We start from the raw sequence: 18,419 nt of genomic DNA, 5'->3' as shown, positions 1-18,419 counted from the left end.
ATAATAATCATAGTGGTAACAGCTTCCGTTGATTGAATCACCTCTTGGCAATGGACATGTTCTCATTTAATCAATAATTTATTTGGCAAATACTTATCAAAGGCCTGGTATTGCCAAGCACTGTTCTAACAGGAGACAGAAAATAAACAAGTCAGCCACAGTGAAAAACATACCTAATTACAGATCATGGGGGGAAAAGAAGGAATGGGTCAAAGAAGCTTGGAAAGAGAATTCCAGGCAAGATCTGTCAGGAGGACATGACATTGGAGTTACAGCTGGAACCATGTCCCAGAGGAGCATGCACATTGGCTGGGTGAGACTTTGAGTGTATCACCATCACAGGGACACAATGGCTGGTTGGGGAGGTTAGGAGGGGTGGAGGGAGGAGACGAGGAGATGGGGAGAGGACAGGCAGGGATCAGGAGGGCCGGAGGACCCGCCTGGACCTCTGTGAAACTCCCCCAGATGCTTGCCTGGGCCAGAATTGGGCTCCAATAGTAAACAATGGGAACCCTCACTAACTCTCATTTTCGTTGTCTCAAGTTGCACTTAACTGTGGACTAAACCATGAGCTCTTTGAAGGCAAGGACTGTGCCACAGTTGGAGCTCATCAGAGTCCTCTTGATACTACTAAGTGGCTCAACCCTATGAAGTGGGAGGGAAATGAGGCCTGGGGGGAATGATACAAAACTTGATATAATGGGGTGATTCACGTCCTCCTGGAACCTCAGAATGTGACCTTATTTGGCATGGGGTCTTTGCAGATGCTGTTAGTTAGGGTGAAGTCATTCTGGATTAAGGTAGGCCCTTAAGTCCAACATGACTGCTGTCTTTATAAGGAGAAGAAAGGACATACAGAGACACATGGTAGGGAGATGGCTACATGAAGACGGAGGAAGAACTTGAAGTGATTCAGCTGCCAGTCAGCGGACTCCAAGGACTGCTGGCCACCACCGAAAGCTAGGAAAAAGCAAAGAAGTATCCTTCCTAGAGCCTTCGGAGGGAGCATGACCCTGCCATCGTCCTCATTTCAGATTTCTGGCCTGTGGAGCTGTGAGAGAACAAGAGTTTGTGGTACTGTTAGGGCAGCTCTAGAAAACTGAAATACTTGCTTAGGGTCAACCAGAAGTCAGCACCAGCATTCAAACCCCATTGTTCTTGACTCCAGAGCGTGAGCTTTCCCCACGGATTTTTATTAGTAACCTATTTTTAAATGCAAACGCTTAACGGTAAGGGCCTCTCATTCATACATTCATTTGCTCAGTAAATACTTATTCAGTGCCCACTACATGCCAGGGATAGTTATAGGTACTGGGGAATCCCGTCCCTGCTTACAATTTACTAGGGCGAGGACCAAAAAAATAAAAAAAATATGCCAGAAGGTGCAATGAGCTATAGAGAAACACAAACAACACAGGATGAGGGCAAATTTAGGGGTGTGCGTGTATGAAGGTGGGAGGACGCAATGCTATCTTATGCAGGGTACTCAGGGATCCTCCGACGTGTGGCTTCTGAACACGGCAGACAGTGGGAACGACGACAAATGCAAAGGCTGCGGCGGGAACCTGTTGGGCCGGCAGGCGGAGGCCGGGGTGGCTGGAAAGGGGCGTGCAGAAGACGGGGAGGCTGCGGAACGAGCTCAGAGAGGAGGCAGAGGCCAGCGAAGACCTTCCAGGATCCTTAGCATCCAGGCTGCGCCCCCGGACGGCGCCGCACCCAACATGGCCGCTGTGCTGGGCCCGCCTACGGGCGAGCGGAAGTGCGTGAGGCGGGCGCCGGAAGTGGTGGTATACCCCGCCCCTTGCCGGCGTCACTCTTGAGCGGTGGACTCGCCGGCTTCGAGCATCCTTGGCCGGGCAGGCAGGAGGCCCCGGGTTTGCGGCTCCCGCGGCCGCGGCACGGCCCTCCCGCGACATGGCCAGCTCCGGAGAGGTACGGCCTGCGCTTCTCTCCGCTCTGTTCCTGCTTCAGCGGCCTCGCCCCCCTCTATCCTTCCCATTCAGACACCGGCCCCCCTGCGTCCTTCCTGTCCAGACTCCTGTTCCGCCCAGTACTCTCTGTCCAGACCCTGGCCTTGCTCCTGGTCCCATCCTTGCCCCGTCCCGCCCCCCTAGGCCCTCGCCTTGCCTCCGAAGGGACAGGCTGTCTTCTGCGATTTTCCATTCCTTTCCTAGCTCTACATTTCTGATCGTCAGAATTGCTCCCCGCCTCTCTGCCCCCTGAGTTTCCAGGTTCCTCTGGGCCTCCCAGGTCCCTTTCCCATGCTCCTGTGCCTTGGTACAGTCTCTGCAGGTCTGGGACATTCCCCTGCCGTACCCACGTTTCACCCCATCTGCTATCTGAATGCTCAGTTTCAGTCCAGTCCACTTCTCTCTGGAGCCTGCGTGTGTGTGTGTATGTGTGTGTGTTTGGGGGTGATGGAGGAAAAGCCATTTCACCTAGGGAGCTTACGATTTACGCTGTAATTCCTTCCCTAACACTCCACAAATCTGGATCCGATGGAGAATCCCATTGCATTCCTGTAACGTGCAAGGTATTTTCTCTGTAGACAAAGGTTTAGGGAGTACCTGAACTCTGACTAGTGGCTTCTCTTTTGTTGCTTCCTGCCTACCTTTATGCGTACCTGGGTTTACATGTTATCATCTTTCAGGACTCAGGTCGTTGGGCGCACGTCTAACTCTTAGGAGCTGGCCTGGGTTCTAGAGAACAGGAGTGAGAGGTTCAAGTGTTTACCTCAGAGTGGATGGGGCATGAGTGTGTGGAAGATGGCTGGGAATTGCTGACAGCTTCTCTTGATTTGAAGTGAATTTGGCCCAGAAATGGCCCCTGTGGCTCCTGGATTGACAGGGAAGAGTATGTGGCCCAAATGCAGACTGATAATAGGATTGAAGAGCCAGAAACCTCCAGCTCCTGGAGGAAGAGTTTTGGAGGAGCTTGGCTGCGTTAGCACATTCCAGTTAGTTGTGTGTATCTGTCGGGGGAGGGCCTGGTACCTCCGTCTTATGGAGTCTAGGCTCAAAGTCCCCTCTGTTCCTTGAAGCACATGTGGGTGAGCTGGCCAGTGAGGCCTGCCTCTTATTGCATTGTGGGCATCTTTTGGGTTGAGAAAGGGGAGTCTAGTTCTACCCTGAATGTGGATATCAAGGTCCGTTTTTCTGGGATGGTCAAATTATTTATTTATTGAGCTATAATTCACATATCACAGAATTCACACTTTAAAAGTATAAAATTAAAAAAAAAAAATTAAAAAAAAAAAAAAAAAGTATAAAATTAAGAGTTTTTTTTTTTAAACTATATTCACAAGGTTGTGCAGCCATCTCCACTATCTCATTCCAGAATAGGGTGTCTGATCTTGAAAGTCATTGGTGACTTTAAAATGCAGTTGCCCAGGACTACTCCAGTTTCTGATGAGTAGGGTCTTGAATTTTTCATAGCACTTCAAATGATTCTGAAGCAGGTGGTCTATCGCTTCACTTGGTTCAGTGCCTCTTCCTCTTGGGTATTAAGAAATGATCCCTGTTCAGAAGCCATTCCAGGTGTAGTGGGGAAACCATTACAATTTGTCTGATGAGACTGGGGATGGGAGGTGGGGGAGGAGGGTGAGTTAGTGTGCCTGGGGAATACTAAAGGGCTTCCCTGAGGAAGGAGGATTTGAGCTGAAGTTCTGGGGTGTAGCAGTTCCCCTTACTTGGTGGCATGTCTGCTGGAGGGAACAGCTTGTGCAAAGGCTTGGAGGCATGATTGCTGTGTATCAGGGGGCAGCTCAGAAAATGCCAACGAGACAAGCAAAGACCCAGGAAGAGGGGCAGTAGAGAAAGAATGAAGACCTTAAAATCACTCATGTGATCTAAAAAAAAAAAATGTTGTAATGTAAAATTCCACACATTTGTGAAAGGATGATATAATGAACCTCTTTCTACATACCCATTGTGTGGTTTCAGTACTTGTCAGCCCATGACCTGTTGTTTCATCTGTCTTCCGCCCTCCTCCCCACTCTCTTATCCCCCTTAGATTATTAAAAACACATCCCAGACAGCTCACCAGTTGATTTGTGAATGCTGTGATTTCTTTAGGTGCCTGGGTGGTAAAAAGGTTAGGGCTCTTTCTGGGAGGAGATGTTTTCTGGGCAGGTACTGAGGTTTCAGTTTTTAATTTTGCTTTTGAAAAAATTGTGAAATGTTACACATTCTGAAAAGTACGTAAAACAGAGTTTAGTGAATAAACTTAAAAAAAAAACTCTTTAAATCATGATCAAGTTGTTATTATCCAGTTCTAAGGATCACCTGGGCCTTTTTTTTTAAATAAAGATGACCGGTAAGGGGATCTTAACCCTTAGCTTGGTGTCGTCAGCATCACGCTCAGCCAGTGAGTTAACCGGCCATCCCTATATAGGATCCAAACCCGTGGCCTTGGTATTATCAGCACCGCACTCTCCTGAGTGAGCCATGGGCCAGCCCTCACCTGGGCCTTTTAAAAGTATACTCCAGGGTCTGCTCCTTACACCTCAACTGGAATTTCAGGAGACTCCAGAAATTGGGTGCCTCCTCGGGACCTATCAGGAAGCTCCAGCAGCCCTTCCTGGTGGTGGAGGGAAGTTCCAGGCTCAGCAGATCAGGCTCTGCCTTAGGCCTTGCTTGCCCTCTGGCCTTGGGCTAGTTTTCTAAGTCTTTTAAGATGAAAGTGCATCTGCCTTGGTTTCCCCAGTGTCTGAGAACATGTTGTCCCAGAGTCAGATGGAAGGGAGTGCCAATTTATCTGGGTGTGTGTGGAGGTGGCCACATTTTCATTTCACAGATTTAGAGACTTGGAGAGGCCTACTCCCTCCCTTCTGGTGGACACCACTGGTTTGTTGTTGCTTCTCCAGAGCCTGCCACCTTTCCTGGGTACAAGGTGTGTTAACTTACAAAGTTGTCTCAGGAAGCCGAAGTTGTAGGGAAATGACTCAACCGTTGCAAACCTAACATCCACCTCCCCGGATTACCCAGCAGGAGATTGGGGGTGGTGAGGGACCATTATGGGTGCTGCCTGGCCAGCTTCTCCTCTCCTCCAGGCCAGCCACCCCCCAAGTACCTGCCCTAGCACGTGGGGTGCTGACCCCATGGCAGTACTAGGGATCTGGCCTGAGACGCTCCTTCTCTTTTATTTGGGGCACAGCATGTGGAAAAATGAACTTGTGGAATGTGCTGAGACTGGATGGAGGGAGCTGGAGCTCAATTCCAGGCTCTTTTTCTTTTTCTTTTTTTTCTTTTTTTTTTTTAATTCTTGTGATTTCTAGGTGGTTTTAAAGAAAAATTCAGAGTAGTAGTGTAACTGTGTAAATTATACGATGCTGGAGTTTTTAAAATGTGTTTTGCCCTGTCTTCTCACTGTTATCTACCAAGAACTCTGTGATGGCATTCTGACTTGGACAAAGCTACAAATTGGGGATCAGAAGGGGTGAACCTCAGGCCGCTTTCACAACTCCTTCCTCTGTGGCCCCATCCCCTCTCTAGAGCCCTGTTTGCTGAGAGTTGCCCTGATAAGGATTGTCCCTGGTTCTGATAAGAATTGTCCCTAGTTTGATAGGGATTTTTCCTTGTTCTTTTTTTTTTTTTTTGGTGGCCAGTACAAGAATTGAACCCTGGACCTTGGTGTTAGCACCACACTCTAATCAACTGAGCTAACTGGCCAGCCGTTGTCCCTGGTTCTGATAGGGATTTCCTTGGTTTGGGAGCCTTTCCCTTGGGGACAGATTTTTTTTTTTTTGTCGTTTTTTTTTTTTTTTTTTTTTTTTCGTGACTGGCACTCAGCCATTGAGTGCACGGGTCATTCCTATATAGGATCCGAACCCGCGGCGGGAGCGGTGCCGCGCTCCCAGCGCAGCACTCTACCAAGTGTGCCACGGGCTCGGCCCAAATGTAGGTATTTTTTTTTTTTTTTGTGACCGGCCACATGTCACTGCACCGGCCATCCTTATATGGGATCCGAACCTGCGGCGCGAGCACTGCTGCGCTCCCAGCGCCGCACTCTCCCGAGTGCGCCACGGGGTCGGCCATCCTTGGGGATAGATTTTGCAGGCTTAGGATAGGGTCTGGGAATTTGATTTTTTTTTTTTTTTTTTTTTTTTTTTTTTTTTTTTTTGTCTTTTTCGTGACCGGCACTCAGCCAGTGAGTGCACCGGCCATTCCTATATAGGATCCGAACCCGCGGCGGGAGCGTCGCCGCGCTGCCAGCGCAGCACGCTACCGAGTGCGCCACGGGCTCGGCCCAGGGAATTTGATTTTTAAGAGGTGTCTGGGTGATCCTCATGATTTGTCTCTGGGAAATACTGTGGTAAGGGAAAGTCACTTGTGCTCAGAAACATACAACAACACAGTGCAGCTGTGGAGTTGGGTCTGACAGCCTCCTTCTGCCCTTGTAATGGTGGAAGTAGAAAGATGGGACTGTGGGAGAAAGGAAGGCACGTTGGCTGTTGCCTCTTCCTGAGGAAGGGAAGGTAGAAGGGCTGATGCTGTCGCAATAAGACCTTGCACCTCTGACCCTCGTGATAAATATACTCTCTGACCTGGTGTTCTTTGGTGTTTGTTGTGGCTTTGTCCTTTCGTTGGCTGACCGGTATGGGGATCCAAACCCTTGACCTTGATCTTATCAGCACCTCGCTCTAACTAAGTGAGCTAGCTGGCCAGCCCTTTTGCAGCTTTCTGTTTTGGAGGACGCTTCTTTGTTCCCAGGGAAAAGCAGGTGGGAAACATTCCCAGACATCAGTCTGGGACCTGGTGAGGGCTTGGCGGGATGCACAGCCTGTCAGGACAGGGCAAAAGGGATGTCACAGGCAGAGTTCCCAGGGAAGCTCTGATGCTTGCATGGGGCCTGCAGACAGGCACTTCCTCCATGGACTTCACGGTTGCCATGGCAGCAGCAGGGCTTTCACAAACTCAAAGCTGCCATCCGTGCAAATATGTATAAGAAGCAGAGTGCAGAAGGGGCAGGCTGGAGAAGGAGGGTCTTGTAGACACAATCACTGGAAAAGGCAATAGAAGTGATTCTGGGCGCCGTCTCCTGGGAGTGGTCATTAGAGAGAGGAGCCTCCTTGGGTGAGGCAGGAGGGTCCCTTCCTGGGAGCGTTGGGACAGGTACAGGGATTCCCTCCTCCTGCCATGCTCCACTTAGTATAGTCTTCTGCATTCTTTTGTCTTTGATTTGGGGAGTTCATGTCACATTAGGATGGGTGGAGCTTCTCTCCCTCTTAGTCATACAAATCAAAAAAGCATTGAGCATTTGGACCTAAGTACCACATTTGGGAAGAAGACTTTGTAGTTTGCCAGATTATGTATAGCAAAACAAAATGAGATGTGTAGTATCTTATTGGACATACCAACATGAGCTTCAAAACAAAATGAGATGTGTAGTGTCTTATTGGACATACCAACATGAGCTTCAAACCAGGAAGTCTGAAAAATGGAGAAAAGTTGTGCTATCCCTGTTATTCGCTACTGATTTTTTTTTTTTTTTTTTTTTTTTTTAAAGATGACCGGTAAGGGGATCTTAACCCTTGACTTGGTGTTGTCAGCACCACGCTCAGCCAGTGAGCGAACCGGCCATCCGTATATGGGATCCGAACCCGGGGCCTTGGTGTTATCAGCACCGCACTCTCCCGAGTGAGCCACGGACCGGCCCTTCGCTACTGATTTTAAGATTTATTTATTTTTGTATTTTTGGGTGGCTAGCCGGTAAGGGATCTGAACCCTTGACTTTAGCGTTATTAGTACCGTGCTCTAACCAAGCAAGCTAACCAGCCAGCTCTCTATTTTAAATTTTAAAAGAACCACTACCCAGCTGCCCAAAAATAAAAACATTATTAGTCTGCTAGGTGCTGTTTTTTCTTTATGAGGACTTGTGTAGTTTCATTCTCCATGGTGGTTCCTCTAGTTTTACTTACCATTAATGACAGTGCTGAAAGGAGCTACTGTCCTCAGGCATTGTCTAAGGACTAGATAGGCAATAACTCCATTAGCTGTTACAGCAGCCCTGTGAGGTAGACACTCTTATTGTCCTTAATAAGTTTCTTGGTAAGAATTCCCCTACCCACGAGTTTACAAGAATGTAGCTTGACATTTGGGCTAGAGTCGGGGAGTGGTAGTTTTCAGCAGTGGAGAATCTTGGTGAATGGTCATATTGTTGAGTCTAAAAACATGCCAGACATGACTGAGGCCTTTCGGAGGAAAAATCTTTTATTTTATTTATTTGTTTGTTTGTTTGTTTAATTTTTGGTGGCTGGCCATACAGGGATCTGAACCCTTGACCTTGGTGTCATCAGCACCATGCTCTCCTAAGGGAGCTAATTGGCCAGCCCACAAAATATTTTAAACACATATTGATCTTCTTTCTAATCTTTTATATTTGAAGAGAGATCCTAGTTCACAAATCTAAAAAGGAGTTTTGAACAATTTCGTGAGGTTTTTTTTGCTATGTAGTTAAGATTTCTGGTAAAAACTCCTTCTTTCCCATGATCTATGGTGAGGGCTTCTCTTGAATTCTTTCTCTAGCTGGGGAAGCCAGGCTGACGGCTGCTCTTGGAGGTCCTGTGGGAATTCGGTGTCCCCCTTATTTTCAGGACATGTCCAACGATGATGACTCACACCCTGCAGCAGCTGGGATGGCGGGCAGTGCCCATCTCCTGGGGTTCTCTGACGAGATCCTCCTGCATATCCTGAACCACGTCCCTAGCACAGACCTGATTCTGAATGTCCGGCGCACCTGCCGGAAGCTTGCAACCCTGTGCCTTGACAAGAGCCTCGTTCACACCGTGTTGCTGCAGAAGGACTATCAGGTAAGCCAGGTGTGGGGGCCGGAGATTAGGATCAACCTACAGGTAAGTCGTTGACAACTGGCACAGCCCTGCAGTGGGACACTGTGCAGCTGATGAATCAGGAGGCAGGCACTGGAAGTCTTACCTGGAGCAGTCTCCAAGATACATTAAATGACAAATATAAGGGGCAGAAAAGTGTGGGTGTTATGCCACGGGGGCAGATATTTGTAGATATTGTTCTGGGAGGGAACTTAGGGCCTCAGGCACGTGGGTAGGGGAGAGTCTCACTTTCTGGTAGATAGCTAGGAGTGGAATTGCTGGGTCCAGGAGAGGTGCTGGGAGTTTCTTGTAAAGTGAAACATACTGCTGTCCAGTGGCACAATGGGAGGGTGCCATTTCACACCCCACCATGTGTGAAAGTTCCTGTTGCTCTGCCTCCTTGTCAATACTTGGTGGTGTCAGTTTTTTCAGTTTCAGCAATTCTAATGGGTGGGACATGGTATCTCATTGTGGCTTTAACTGATGAAGGATGCTGCCTGTCATGTTTGCATGAAGTGCCTGGGCCATTTGCGTATCTTCTTTTCAGAAGTGACTGTTCAAGTCTTTTGCCCGTTCATTATTGAGTTGTCTTTTTCTTGGTGAGTTGTAGGAGTTCTTTGTATATTTTAGGTACCAGTCAGATATATGTATTGCGAATGTTATCTCCCATATTTTTTTCCCAGTCTGGCTTTGCCTTTCATTTTTTTTAACTGTCTTTTGAAGAGCATACATTTTAAATTTTGATGAAGTACAATTTGTTGAATTTTTGAGTGCATGCTTTTTGTGTCATAATGAAGAAATCTTTGTTAAACCTGAGGTCATGAAGATTTTCCCCTATGTTGTCTTCTAGATGTTTTATAATTTTTGCTCTTACAGTTAAGTCTATGATACATTTTGTGTTAACCTTTGTATGTGGTATGAGGCAGGGTCGGGGTTCACTTTTTTTGCATATGGCTATCTAGTTGTTCTAGCACCACTTATTGAAAAGATTATCCTTTCCACATTGAATTGCTTTGGAACCTTTGTTAAGAATCAGTTGATGTGTCTTTTTTTTTTGGTGGCTGGCTGATATGGGGATCCAAACCTGTGACCTTGAGGCTGTGCTCTAACCAAAGATGATGTATTTTATTTTATTTATTTATTTATTTTTAAAAGATGACTGGTAAGGGGATCTTAACCCTTGACTTGCTGTTCTCAGCACCACGCTATCCCAAGTGAGCCACGGGCCGGCCCAAAGATGATGTATTTGAAAGGTAAAAAGAGGGGCCGAGCCCGTGGCGCACTTGGTAGAGTGCTGCGCTGGGAGTGCGGCAACGCTCCCGCCGCGGGTTCGGATCCTATATAAGAATGACTGGTGCACTCACTGGCTGAGTGCCGGTCACGAAAAAATGACAAAAAAAAAAAAAAAAAAAAAAAAGGTAAAAAGAGGGGCCGGCCCGTGGCTCACTCGGGAGAGTGCGGTGCTGATAACACCAAGGCCACGGGTTCGGATCCCGTATAGGGATGGCCGGTTCCCCTTACTGGTCATCTTTTAAAAAAAAAAATTTTTTTTTTAAATAAAGGTAAAAAGAAACAGAGTTCTGTAGGGCGTTGACCTTAATCCATATTTTAGGAGGCTGTGGGAAGGGCTCCTAGCTGTTCTTTCTGGTTATGAAGTGGAGCCTTTGGTACCAGAGTGAGGCCCCACTGGAGCATTTGCTCTTTCTGCTAGAGGGCCCATCTGGGGAAGAGAGGCTGAGCATACTCCCTAGAGCACTGACATCAGGCGTCCTGTTCATGAAGCTTTTTCTTCTGTAGAGGAAGGGGTGGGCACCCCAAGGACAATGCCAATCATTGTATATGCAGAGGATTTAAAATGTGCCTGTGCTCTGACCACACAGTTCTGTGTATAGACCTTTACCTTAGGGAAGGAATCCAATGCACCGATGCCTCTGTTACATGGATACTCTATGCAGCGTTGTGTATGATGGGACCCCGCTGGAGATGGCTGCAGTGTTTGACTGTGGGTGACCACCTGCTGTGCTCCCCTACCTGGTATCTTGTGTTTCACCTAAGCCAGTCCAAGCTATTCTGTGAGGAATAGTTAATGATGAGAAAATGCATATGATGAGAAAGAAAGCAACCAACAAAGCTAGCTTCGTAGGGCCTGATTCCAGTTTTGCAGTGTGTGTTAAAGAGACGGGGACCTTGCCCAGGTGGCCTTTCCGTGCACTTGGCCGGCAGGAGGCTTTTGTGGGTGGTCGGGCTCCTTTATAGCTGGAACTCTTTCTTCTTCTTTTTAAACAGCTTTATTGAGATATGACTCATACTGTATAATTCATTCATTTGTTTAAAATGTACAAGTCAATGGTTTTTGGTATATTTGTTGAATTGTGGTAAAATATATATAATGTAAAATTTGTCATTTTAACCATTTTTAAAATTGTGGTTTAAAAATACATAAAATTTGCTGCCTTGTCCATTCTTACGTGTCCAGTTCAGTGGCATTATGTACATTCACAATGTTGTGCAACCATCACCACCGTCCATCTCTGGAACGTTTTCATCACTCTAAACAGAAATTCTGGAACCATTAAGCAGTACATTCCCCTTTTCCCCCAGCCCCTGGTAACCTCTTTTCTACTTTCTGTTCCTATGAATTTGCCTATTCTAGGTATTTCATATAAATGGAATCATGCAATATTTGACTTTTTGTGTTGGGCTTCTTTTTCTTAGCATAATGTGTCTGAGGTTCATCCACGTTGCAGAATGTGTCAGAACTTCTTTCCTTTTTATATCTGAATAATAGGTCATTGTATAGCTAGACTGCCTTTGCTTACCCATTCATCTGTGGATGGACACTTGGGCGGTTTCCACCTTTTGGTTATTGTGAATAATGCTTCAGTGAACATGGGTGCACAGGTATCTTTCTGAGTCTCTGTTTTCAGTTCGTTTGGATATATACCTGAGAGCGGAATTGCTCAGTCATATGGTAATTCTGTACTTAGCTTTTTGAGGAACCCTCAAAAACCATTTTCTACAGTGGTGCACCATTTTGCATTCCTACCTAGCTGGGGACTCTTGCTGCTTGGCTTAAGGTGAGCATGTGGGAATGGAGAGCAGGAGGCCGGCTCCCCCTATCTGGAGTAGAATACCTCTGCAGGATGCCTTCTGGCTCCCTGACTGTTGGAGAGTGTGCATGCAGATGGGGGAGGAGACACCTGGGTGACTTCAGTCCCTTTCCTCCTCTCCCTGCCCTGTCCCTGTTCTACAGGCGAGCGAGGACAAGGTAAAGCGGCTGGTGAAGGAGATTGGCCTGGAGATCCAGCAGCTGAACATGGCTGGCTGCTACTGGCTGTCGGGCTCCACCATCGAGCATGTTGCCCGGTGCCGCAGCCTGGTGAAAGTGAACCTCTCTGGCTGCCACCTGACCTCCCTGCGCCTCTCTAAGATGCTCTCGGCCCTGCAGAACCTGCGTTCGCTGGCCATCGATGTGAGCCCGGGCTTCGATGCCAGCCAGCTGAGCGGTGAGTGCAAGGCCACACTGAGCCGTGTGCGGGAGTTGAAGCAGACACTGTTCACACCCTCCTACGGTGTGGTGCCCTGCTGCACCAGCCTCGAGAAGCTGCTGCTCTACTTTGAGATCCTGGACCGCACGCGTGAGGGTGCTATCCTCTCGGGCCAGCTCATGGTGGGCCAGAGCAATGTGCCCCACTACCAGAACCTGCGGGTCTTCTATGCTCGTCTGGCGCCAGGCTACATCAACCAGGAGGTGGTGCGGCTGTACCTGGCCGTGCTCAGTGACCGCACACCCGAGAATCTGCATGCCTTCCTCATCTCTGTCCCTGGCAGCTTCGCTGAGAGTGGAGCCACCAAGAACCTCCTGGATTCCATGGCCCGCAATGTGGCCTTGGATGCCCTGCAGCTGCCAAAGTCCTGGCTGAACGGCTCGTCCCTCCTCCAACACATGCAGTTCAACAAGCCCTTTTACTTCAGCTTCAGCCGGTGCACCCTATCCGGTGGCCACCTGATCCAGCGGGTCATCAATGGTGGGAAGGACCTCCGGAGCCTAGCCAGCCTGAATCTTAGCGGCTGTGTCCACTGCCTCTCTCCGGACTCGCTGCTCCGCAAGGCAGAGGATGATATTGATAGTAGCATCCTGGAGACGCTGGTGGTGTCCTGCTGCAACCTGCGGCATCTGAACCTCTCGGCTGCCCACCACCACAGCTCCGAGGGCCTGGGCAGGCACCTTTGCCAGCTCCTGGCTCGGCTGCGCCACCTGCGCTCCCTCTCCCTGCCTGTCTGCTCCATCGCTGACTCAGCGCCACGGGCTGACCGCGCGCCTGCCCAGCCTGTGATGCATGCTGTGCCCCGCGGCTTTGGCAAGAAGGTGCGCATTGGCGTGCAGTCCTACCCCAGCCCCTTCTCGGGCCAGACAGTCCCCCAGCCTTCCTCTGTGTTCTGGTCTCTGCTGAAGAACCTGCCTTTTCTGGAACACCTTGAGCTGATCGGGTCCAATTTCTCCTCTGCCATGCCACGCAACGAGCCTGCCATCCGTAACTCCCTCCCGCCCTGCAGCCGGGCGCAAAATGTCGGGGACTCAGAGGTGGCTGCTATTGGACAGCTGGCCTTCCTGCGGCATCTGACGCTAGCCCAGCTGCCCAGTGTCCTGACAGGCTCTGGGCTGGTCAGCATCGGCCTGCAGTGCCAACAGCTCCAGTCCCTGTCGCTGGCCAACCTGGGCATGATGGGGAAGGTGGTCTATATGCCCGCCCTCTCAGACATGTTGCAGCACTGCAAGCGGCTGAAGGACCTCAGGTGAGGGGCCCTGGTGACACCACTGTGGCCTCTGCTGGCTCTCTGGAGGCCCTTAGAGGCTGGCAGAGGGAAAACGAGTAGCATGCATTTGCAGACCTGCACTGGGCCTGCTGGTGGTGGAGCTCAGAGAAGGACACAACACAGGTGTCTTGAGCTCAGAGGCTGGGGGTGGGGGCCTCACTGTGTACAATACAGTGCTCAGGCAGGCTTTGGGGAAGTATCTAGCAGAGCCCCAGTGGGGTGCAGTTGGTGGAGTACCTAAGCTTAGCATCATTATTTCTTGTAGTTATTGAGTGAGTGCTCTATACGATGCTGTTGTTGTATAATCTTATTTAATCCTTGTAATGGTCTTGCAAGGTGGCTGTTATTTCCATACAGCAGAGCTGGTACGTGGGGGAGGCAGGTTCGAACTCAGGGCGTTCTGACCCAACTTTGCACTTCTCAAAGGATGTATGGTAGTTACCCAGGGGATGTGGGGCCAAGGCCTTCTGAAACAGTAAGCAGCATGGGCAAAAGCTCCAGAGGCTTGAAAATGTGCCCAAAAGCCAATTGGTTCAGGGTGGCCAAGGCACAGCGGGAGGTGGAAAAGAGTAGGGAAGATGAGGTAGGAGAGGCAGGCAGGTGACGGTGCCGAAGGACTTTAAGCAGGAGGGGGGTGATCTGCTGGCATCCCATGTGGACTGGAGGGGGACAGGGTGGAGAAGACAGAGTGACTGGCTCAGAGTGGCGACCACATACTCCTGGAGGACGATGGTGGCCTGGAGCAGGGAGGCAGGACTGATCCAAGAGAGTGGAAGGAAGTAGAACCCACAAGCCACAGCCAAGCTTGAAATGGATTCGCACTGAATCATGCTATGAAGCTAAGGGTGTTCTCATGAGGTCCCAATATTTAAAAGATAAGAATTTGTTAACTTAAGACATATTTGAAAATCTTGGCAGATAGATCTGATCTTGCAAAATTACCCAAAATGTAGTGAAGGCAGTGAGCCTCAGCTCTACAAGGGATTCAGGTCCGGGGAGAGAGTGGAGGCAGGGCTTAGATAAATTGGCTGGTCTCTCTGTGGGTCCTTAGCTTGGGTGGATGAGTAGGGAGCAACACCAGGGACATGAAGTCATGTCTCAGCCTAAGGGGCTTTTTTTGGGGCATGTGTGTCATTGTCCTCAGAACAGTTAGTGTTCACGTGGTGCCCTTTGCTGTGGGCTGGGCACTGTACCAGTGATCTCCACAATCTGATGAGATTGGTATCTTCATTCCCATTTCACAGATGAAGCCATGGAAGCTCAGGGGAGGAGCTGAGTCTCACCTAATCCAAAGCCAGAACTTGACCTTGGCCCTCGAGCCTCGCTGAGTGGAGACAAGTGTGTCCTTTGTAAACCTCCACTCTCTCCCTCTGAAGGCTTCGACATGACAGGAAATGGGCCAGAACTGAGTGGAAGCCTCCAGAGTGCTTTGCCGCTCACACCCTGGAGCCTCCCAGAGTGGCTCAGCCAGGCAGCTGCTGCCCTCCCTCACCTCCTCCTCCAAGCACAGCCCTGCTGAGGCTTCTGAGTTCCTGTTAGTGTTGGGTCAAGAAGCTCAGGATCAATCCTGGGCCTCCAAATGGCAGAGCAGATTGCTAGAAACCTGTGTTTCCTGCCCTGTTGCATCAACACACCCTGAATGTGCAGCTTCTATCGGCAGCTGAGCAAACGCAGAGCCATGTCTCAGATCACGCTCTGATACTGTGCACCCCAGTTACGGGTGCTTTCAGAACCACACTGCTGAGTTTTCAGAATCCCCCTGGGTTCAAAATTTGAGTCAAAGTTAATGTAAATTTGGGGCTTCCTTTCTGCATGAAGGGAAAATGTCGTAGCCACACATATCCAAGAGTTCCAGGCTCTGAACACAGCAGTCAGCCCCTTTGCTCCTGTTAGGAGACTTTCTGACTTCTGAGGGGTGCAGATGCCTTTCTCCTCGTCTGTGCCTCTCTCTGCAGCCATCCAGGCATCAGCTCCCACTTTTCTTGCTGGTTCATCTCATCCTGTGTCTCCTGCCATCTTGTTTATTTCTGTGCCTTGACTGTCACATTCCTGGCCTTTCCTGGAGTGCTGATGCATGGTCTTGAAGCTGCAAATGCATCACAAAATACATTTAGCAAATGAAAAGCCATCCAGAGTTTGCTACCCTGTCACCCTGTTCACTTCCTGTGATTGGGAATCAAATAATTCCTAAATTCGGGGAGCCCAAGCGAGCATTTGAGTTCTAACTTGATTAAACTCTGAGCCGAGGGCTTTCTGGGTCTGTCAGTGTAGCCGTCAGTTTGTTGCTTGCTGGCACATTAAACCTCGCTCTTTTTCTGACTGTACCACAGCCAAACCATTTGGTCATTATCAGGGAGTGTTTGACAAAAACAGGAACTGGTGAAGGTAGAATAAACTACTACATTCTCCTAATTTAAAAAGCCAGAGTACTAAAAGGCATGTAGTGAAACCCAGCAGGCTCCCTCCAGCCCTGGCCTCAAGTCCAGAGGGACCTGAGCTGCCAGCCCTGGCCTCAAATCCAGAGGGACCTGAGCTGCCAGCCCAGGGCGAGGGCTGGCCTGAGGGAGTCGTTCTGGAGTCCTCAGCATGTAGATGGCAGATGGCCATGGAACTGATGAGCCCACAGATTGGGCCATGGCCCACCTGATGAAAACTAGTCAGGAAGAGGAGGAAGAATCAGCAGAAGAGACTGAGCAGGAGCTGTCGGTGAAGGAGGCCCTGGAGGGGGGCGGGGAGGAGTACGGGGGGCTGAAGGTGGGGGAGGGCCGCACCGTGGTTGGAGTGTACCTTTGAGCTCAGGTGATGTCTGCCGGTGCTTTCTACGAGCTTTCCACAGGTGTTGACCCCTCTGATGTTCTCAACAACCCCATGAGTGTAGCTACTGTTTTCCCACTTTGCGGATGAGGAAAGGAAGGCTCAGTGTTAATGAACTTGCCCAGGTCATACAGCCAGTTTGTGCGCAGCTGGGAGTGTTTCCTGCCACATGAGACGAGTGGGCATTGAATGTGGCAGCGCAGCAGGATTTAGGGGTCACTGAGTGGACTCCAGGGTGTGGGATGTGATCCTGTGACAGAGCATCTTCCCCAGGAGCAGGGCCGTGCTTGCATTGTGGGGAGGCCCATGGGACTTGGGATGAGTAAGTTTTGTAGGGCGACCTGAGAACTGGACTGCTGCTCATAATGGCACCTCTGTTCATAAATCGAGCCTGTGCCCAACAGCCACCGAGAACCATGTCTGCTCTGAGCTGGGTACTGCCTGTTCAGAACAAACACCAGTTTCTAGAATGCAGCCAAATGGCTCCGTTCCTCTGGATTCCTGCCTTCTGTGGCAAGCGGGCCCAGGGAAGCTGGAGTGAAAGGAGCAGGTGGCACTCACTGGCCTGTGGGCAGGAGCTGCACAGAGGAAATGATGTTCTGGACCCAGGGGCCGGGCACACTGTTCTCTAGGCTGCCTCCCTGCACTGCCAGAGCTGCCAGGGCTCCCGCGCTTCTTGGTGGAATGTTCCTGAGATGACAGACCTTGGGACCTCAGGCTGGCCAGCTGGCTGCTGTCAGCCATCATGTTCTCACCATCATGAACCCAAGCTTTATGCCAGCCAGGCTCCTGGTGGGAGGAAGTGGTGCAGGAACAAGTCGTTTTGGCTGGGGCCCTCACGGCTCTGGATTCGTGGCCTACCTTGGTAGTGAGAGGATTACAGGTCGGGCAGAAAAGGGCAAGATTGATTAAGCCCTGCCTTGTGGTGGAGGGACGGGGAGAGCGTTACCCTGAGTCACTCTGGGATGCTGTGACCTCAGAACCAGGGCAGTGTCTGGGCGGAAGTAAGAGCTATATCAGAGCCAGTCCCTGGCGTGCTGTCCCTGGAACACCTTTGAGGCCTGGGTGCTGCTCGGGTGGCCAGCAGAGAGGTTCCCTGCCCCACTGTGATCTTAGTGCTGTCTTGTATCCACAGATTCACGGGGAGACCCAAGTCACCCCTCAGCGGGATTTGGAGGCCAGATTCTCATTGGTGGGAAGGACGAGGGATGAGGAGAGGAAGGACCACGGGCCTCCTAAGCTGGGGCCAATTGCAGTGTATCTCTTTTCCCCATCCTCTGCCCTACCTGCAGATGCTGTGGGCCCCTCCCCTTAGGTCAGTTCTGCCAACCATCCTGGGTGGTATACTGGGCCCCTCCTGCACATTGTGCCAGGGGGCGGGGAGCTGGTGGAAGGTTTGGAGCTGGTGGAAGGTTTGGACCTGCTGCCCACCCCCACGAGTGGACAAGACACTCTTCCACCAGGCCTGCCCCCACCCTGAACACCTGTGACTCTTTTCAGGGCAGAAGAATCTGGAAGTGTCTGCTGAGCTGAAAAAAGGTTTAAAGTGTGTGTGTATATACATGCAGACACACATGCAATCACACGTGTGCACGCGTGCGCACACGCACATCCACACCCACACACAGGAGGTCTAGGGGAGATCTTAGGCGGGTAGTGCAGACCTGCATCGCCACCTGGTGGCTGAGGCGTCCAGCAACCATCCTCAGCCTCCTTCCTATTTTTATCCCCTGTGGTCTGGTCCCAGTGTTTCCTCGCTGCTCTGGGAACAGCCACGGTGACTGTGCAGCTCAACAGTAATGGTGCTTCCAGTATCTTTTTCCCATTTTCCCACTTTCAGATCTGAAAAGGGATGCTTACCTTAAAGATAGATCCCAGTAGTGTGTTCAAACATTTTTCTTGAGAAAAATGAGCTAAAAATTCAAATCGATAATAGGAATGCCACTTGTTAGCTGTCTGG

General features: G+C 50.0%; 1 protein-coding gene across 3 annotated transcripts in view; it reads left to right on the top strand.

Moving 5' to 3' along the window:
* The first annotated feature begins 1,831 nt into the window (after positions 1-1,831).
* FBXL18 (F-box and leucine rich repeat protein 18) overlaps positions 1,832-18,419 on the top strand; it is a 41,784-nt gene continuing 25,196 nt past the window's right edge. For 2 of the 3 annotated variants that reach the window (XR_010022955.1, XM_063090877.1), the window contains exons 1-3: positions 1,832-1,932; positions 8,594-8,809; positions 12,081-13,624. Coding sequence is in view for 2 of the 3 variants with exons in the window: in XM_063090877.1 (XP_062946947.1) it covers positions 1,915-1,932; positions 8,594-8,809; positions 12,081-13,624 (1,778 nt within the window). In the remaining variant the exon portion in view is untranslated. Of the gene's footprint in view, positions 1,933-8,525; positions 8,810-12,080; positions 13,625-18,419 lie in introns of all 3 variants that reach the window. The other variant, XM_063090878.1, reaches the window with a different exon arrangement.

Source organism: Cynocephalus volans, chromosome 3 (genome assembly GCF_027409185.1).
Source record: "Cynocephalus volans isolate mCynVol1 chromosome 3, mCynVol1.pri, whole genome shotgun sequence".
Lineage (NCBI taxonomy): Eukaryota > Metazoa > Chordata > Mammalia > Dermoptera > Cynocephalidae > Cynocephalus > Cynocephalus volans.
Note: the sequence above shows the minus strand (reverse complement) of the source record. Positions and strands in the feature narration are given on the sequence as shown.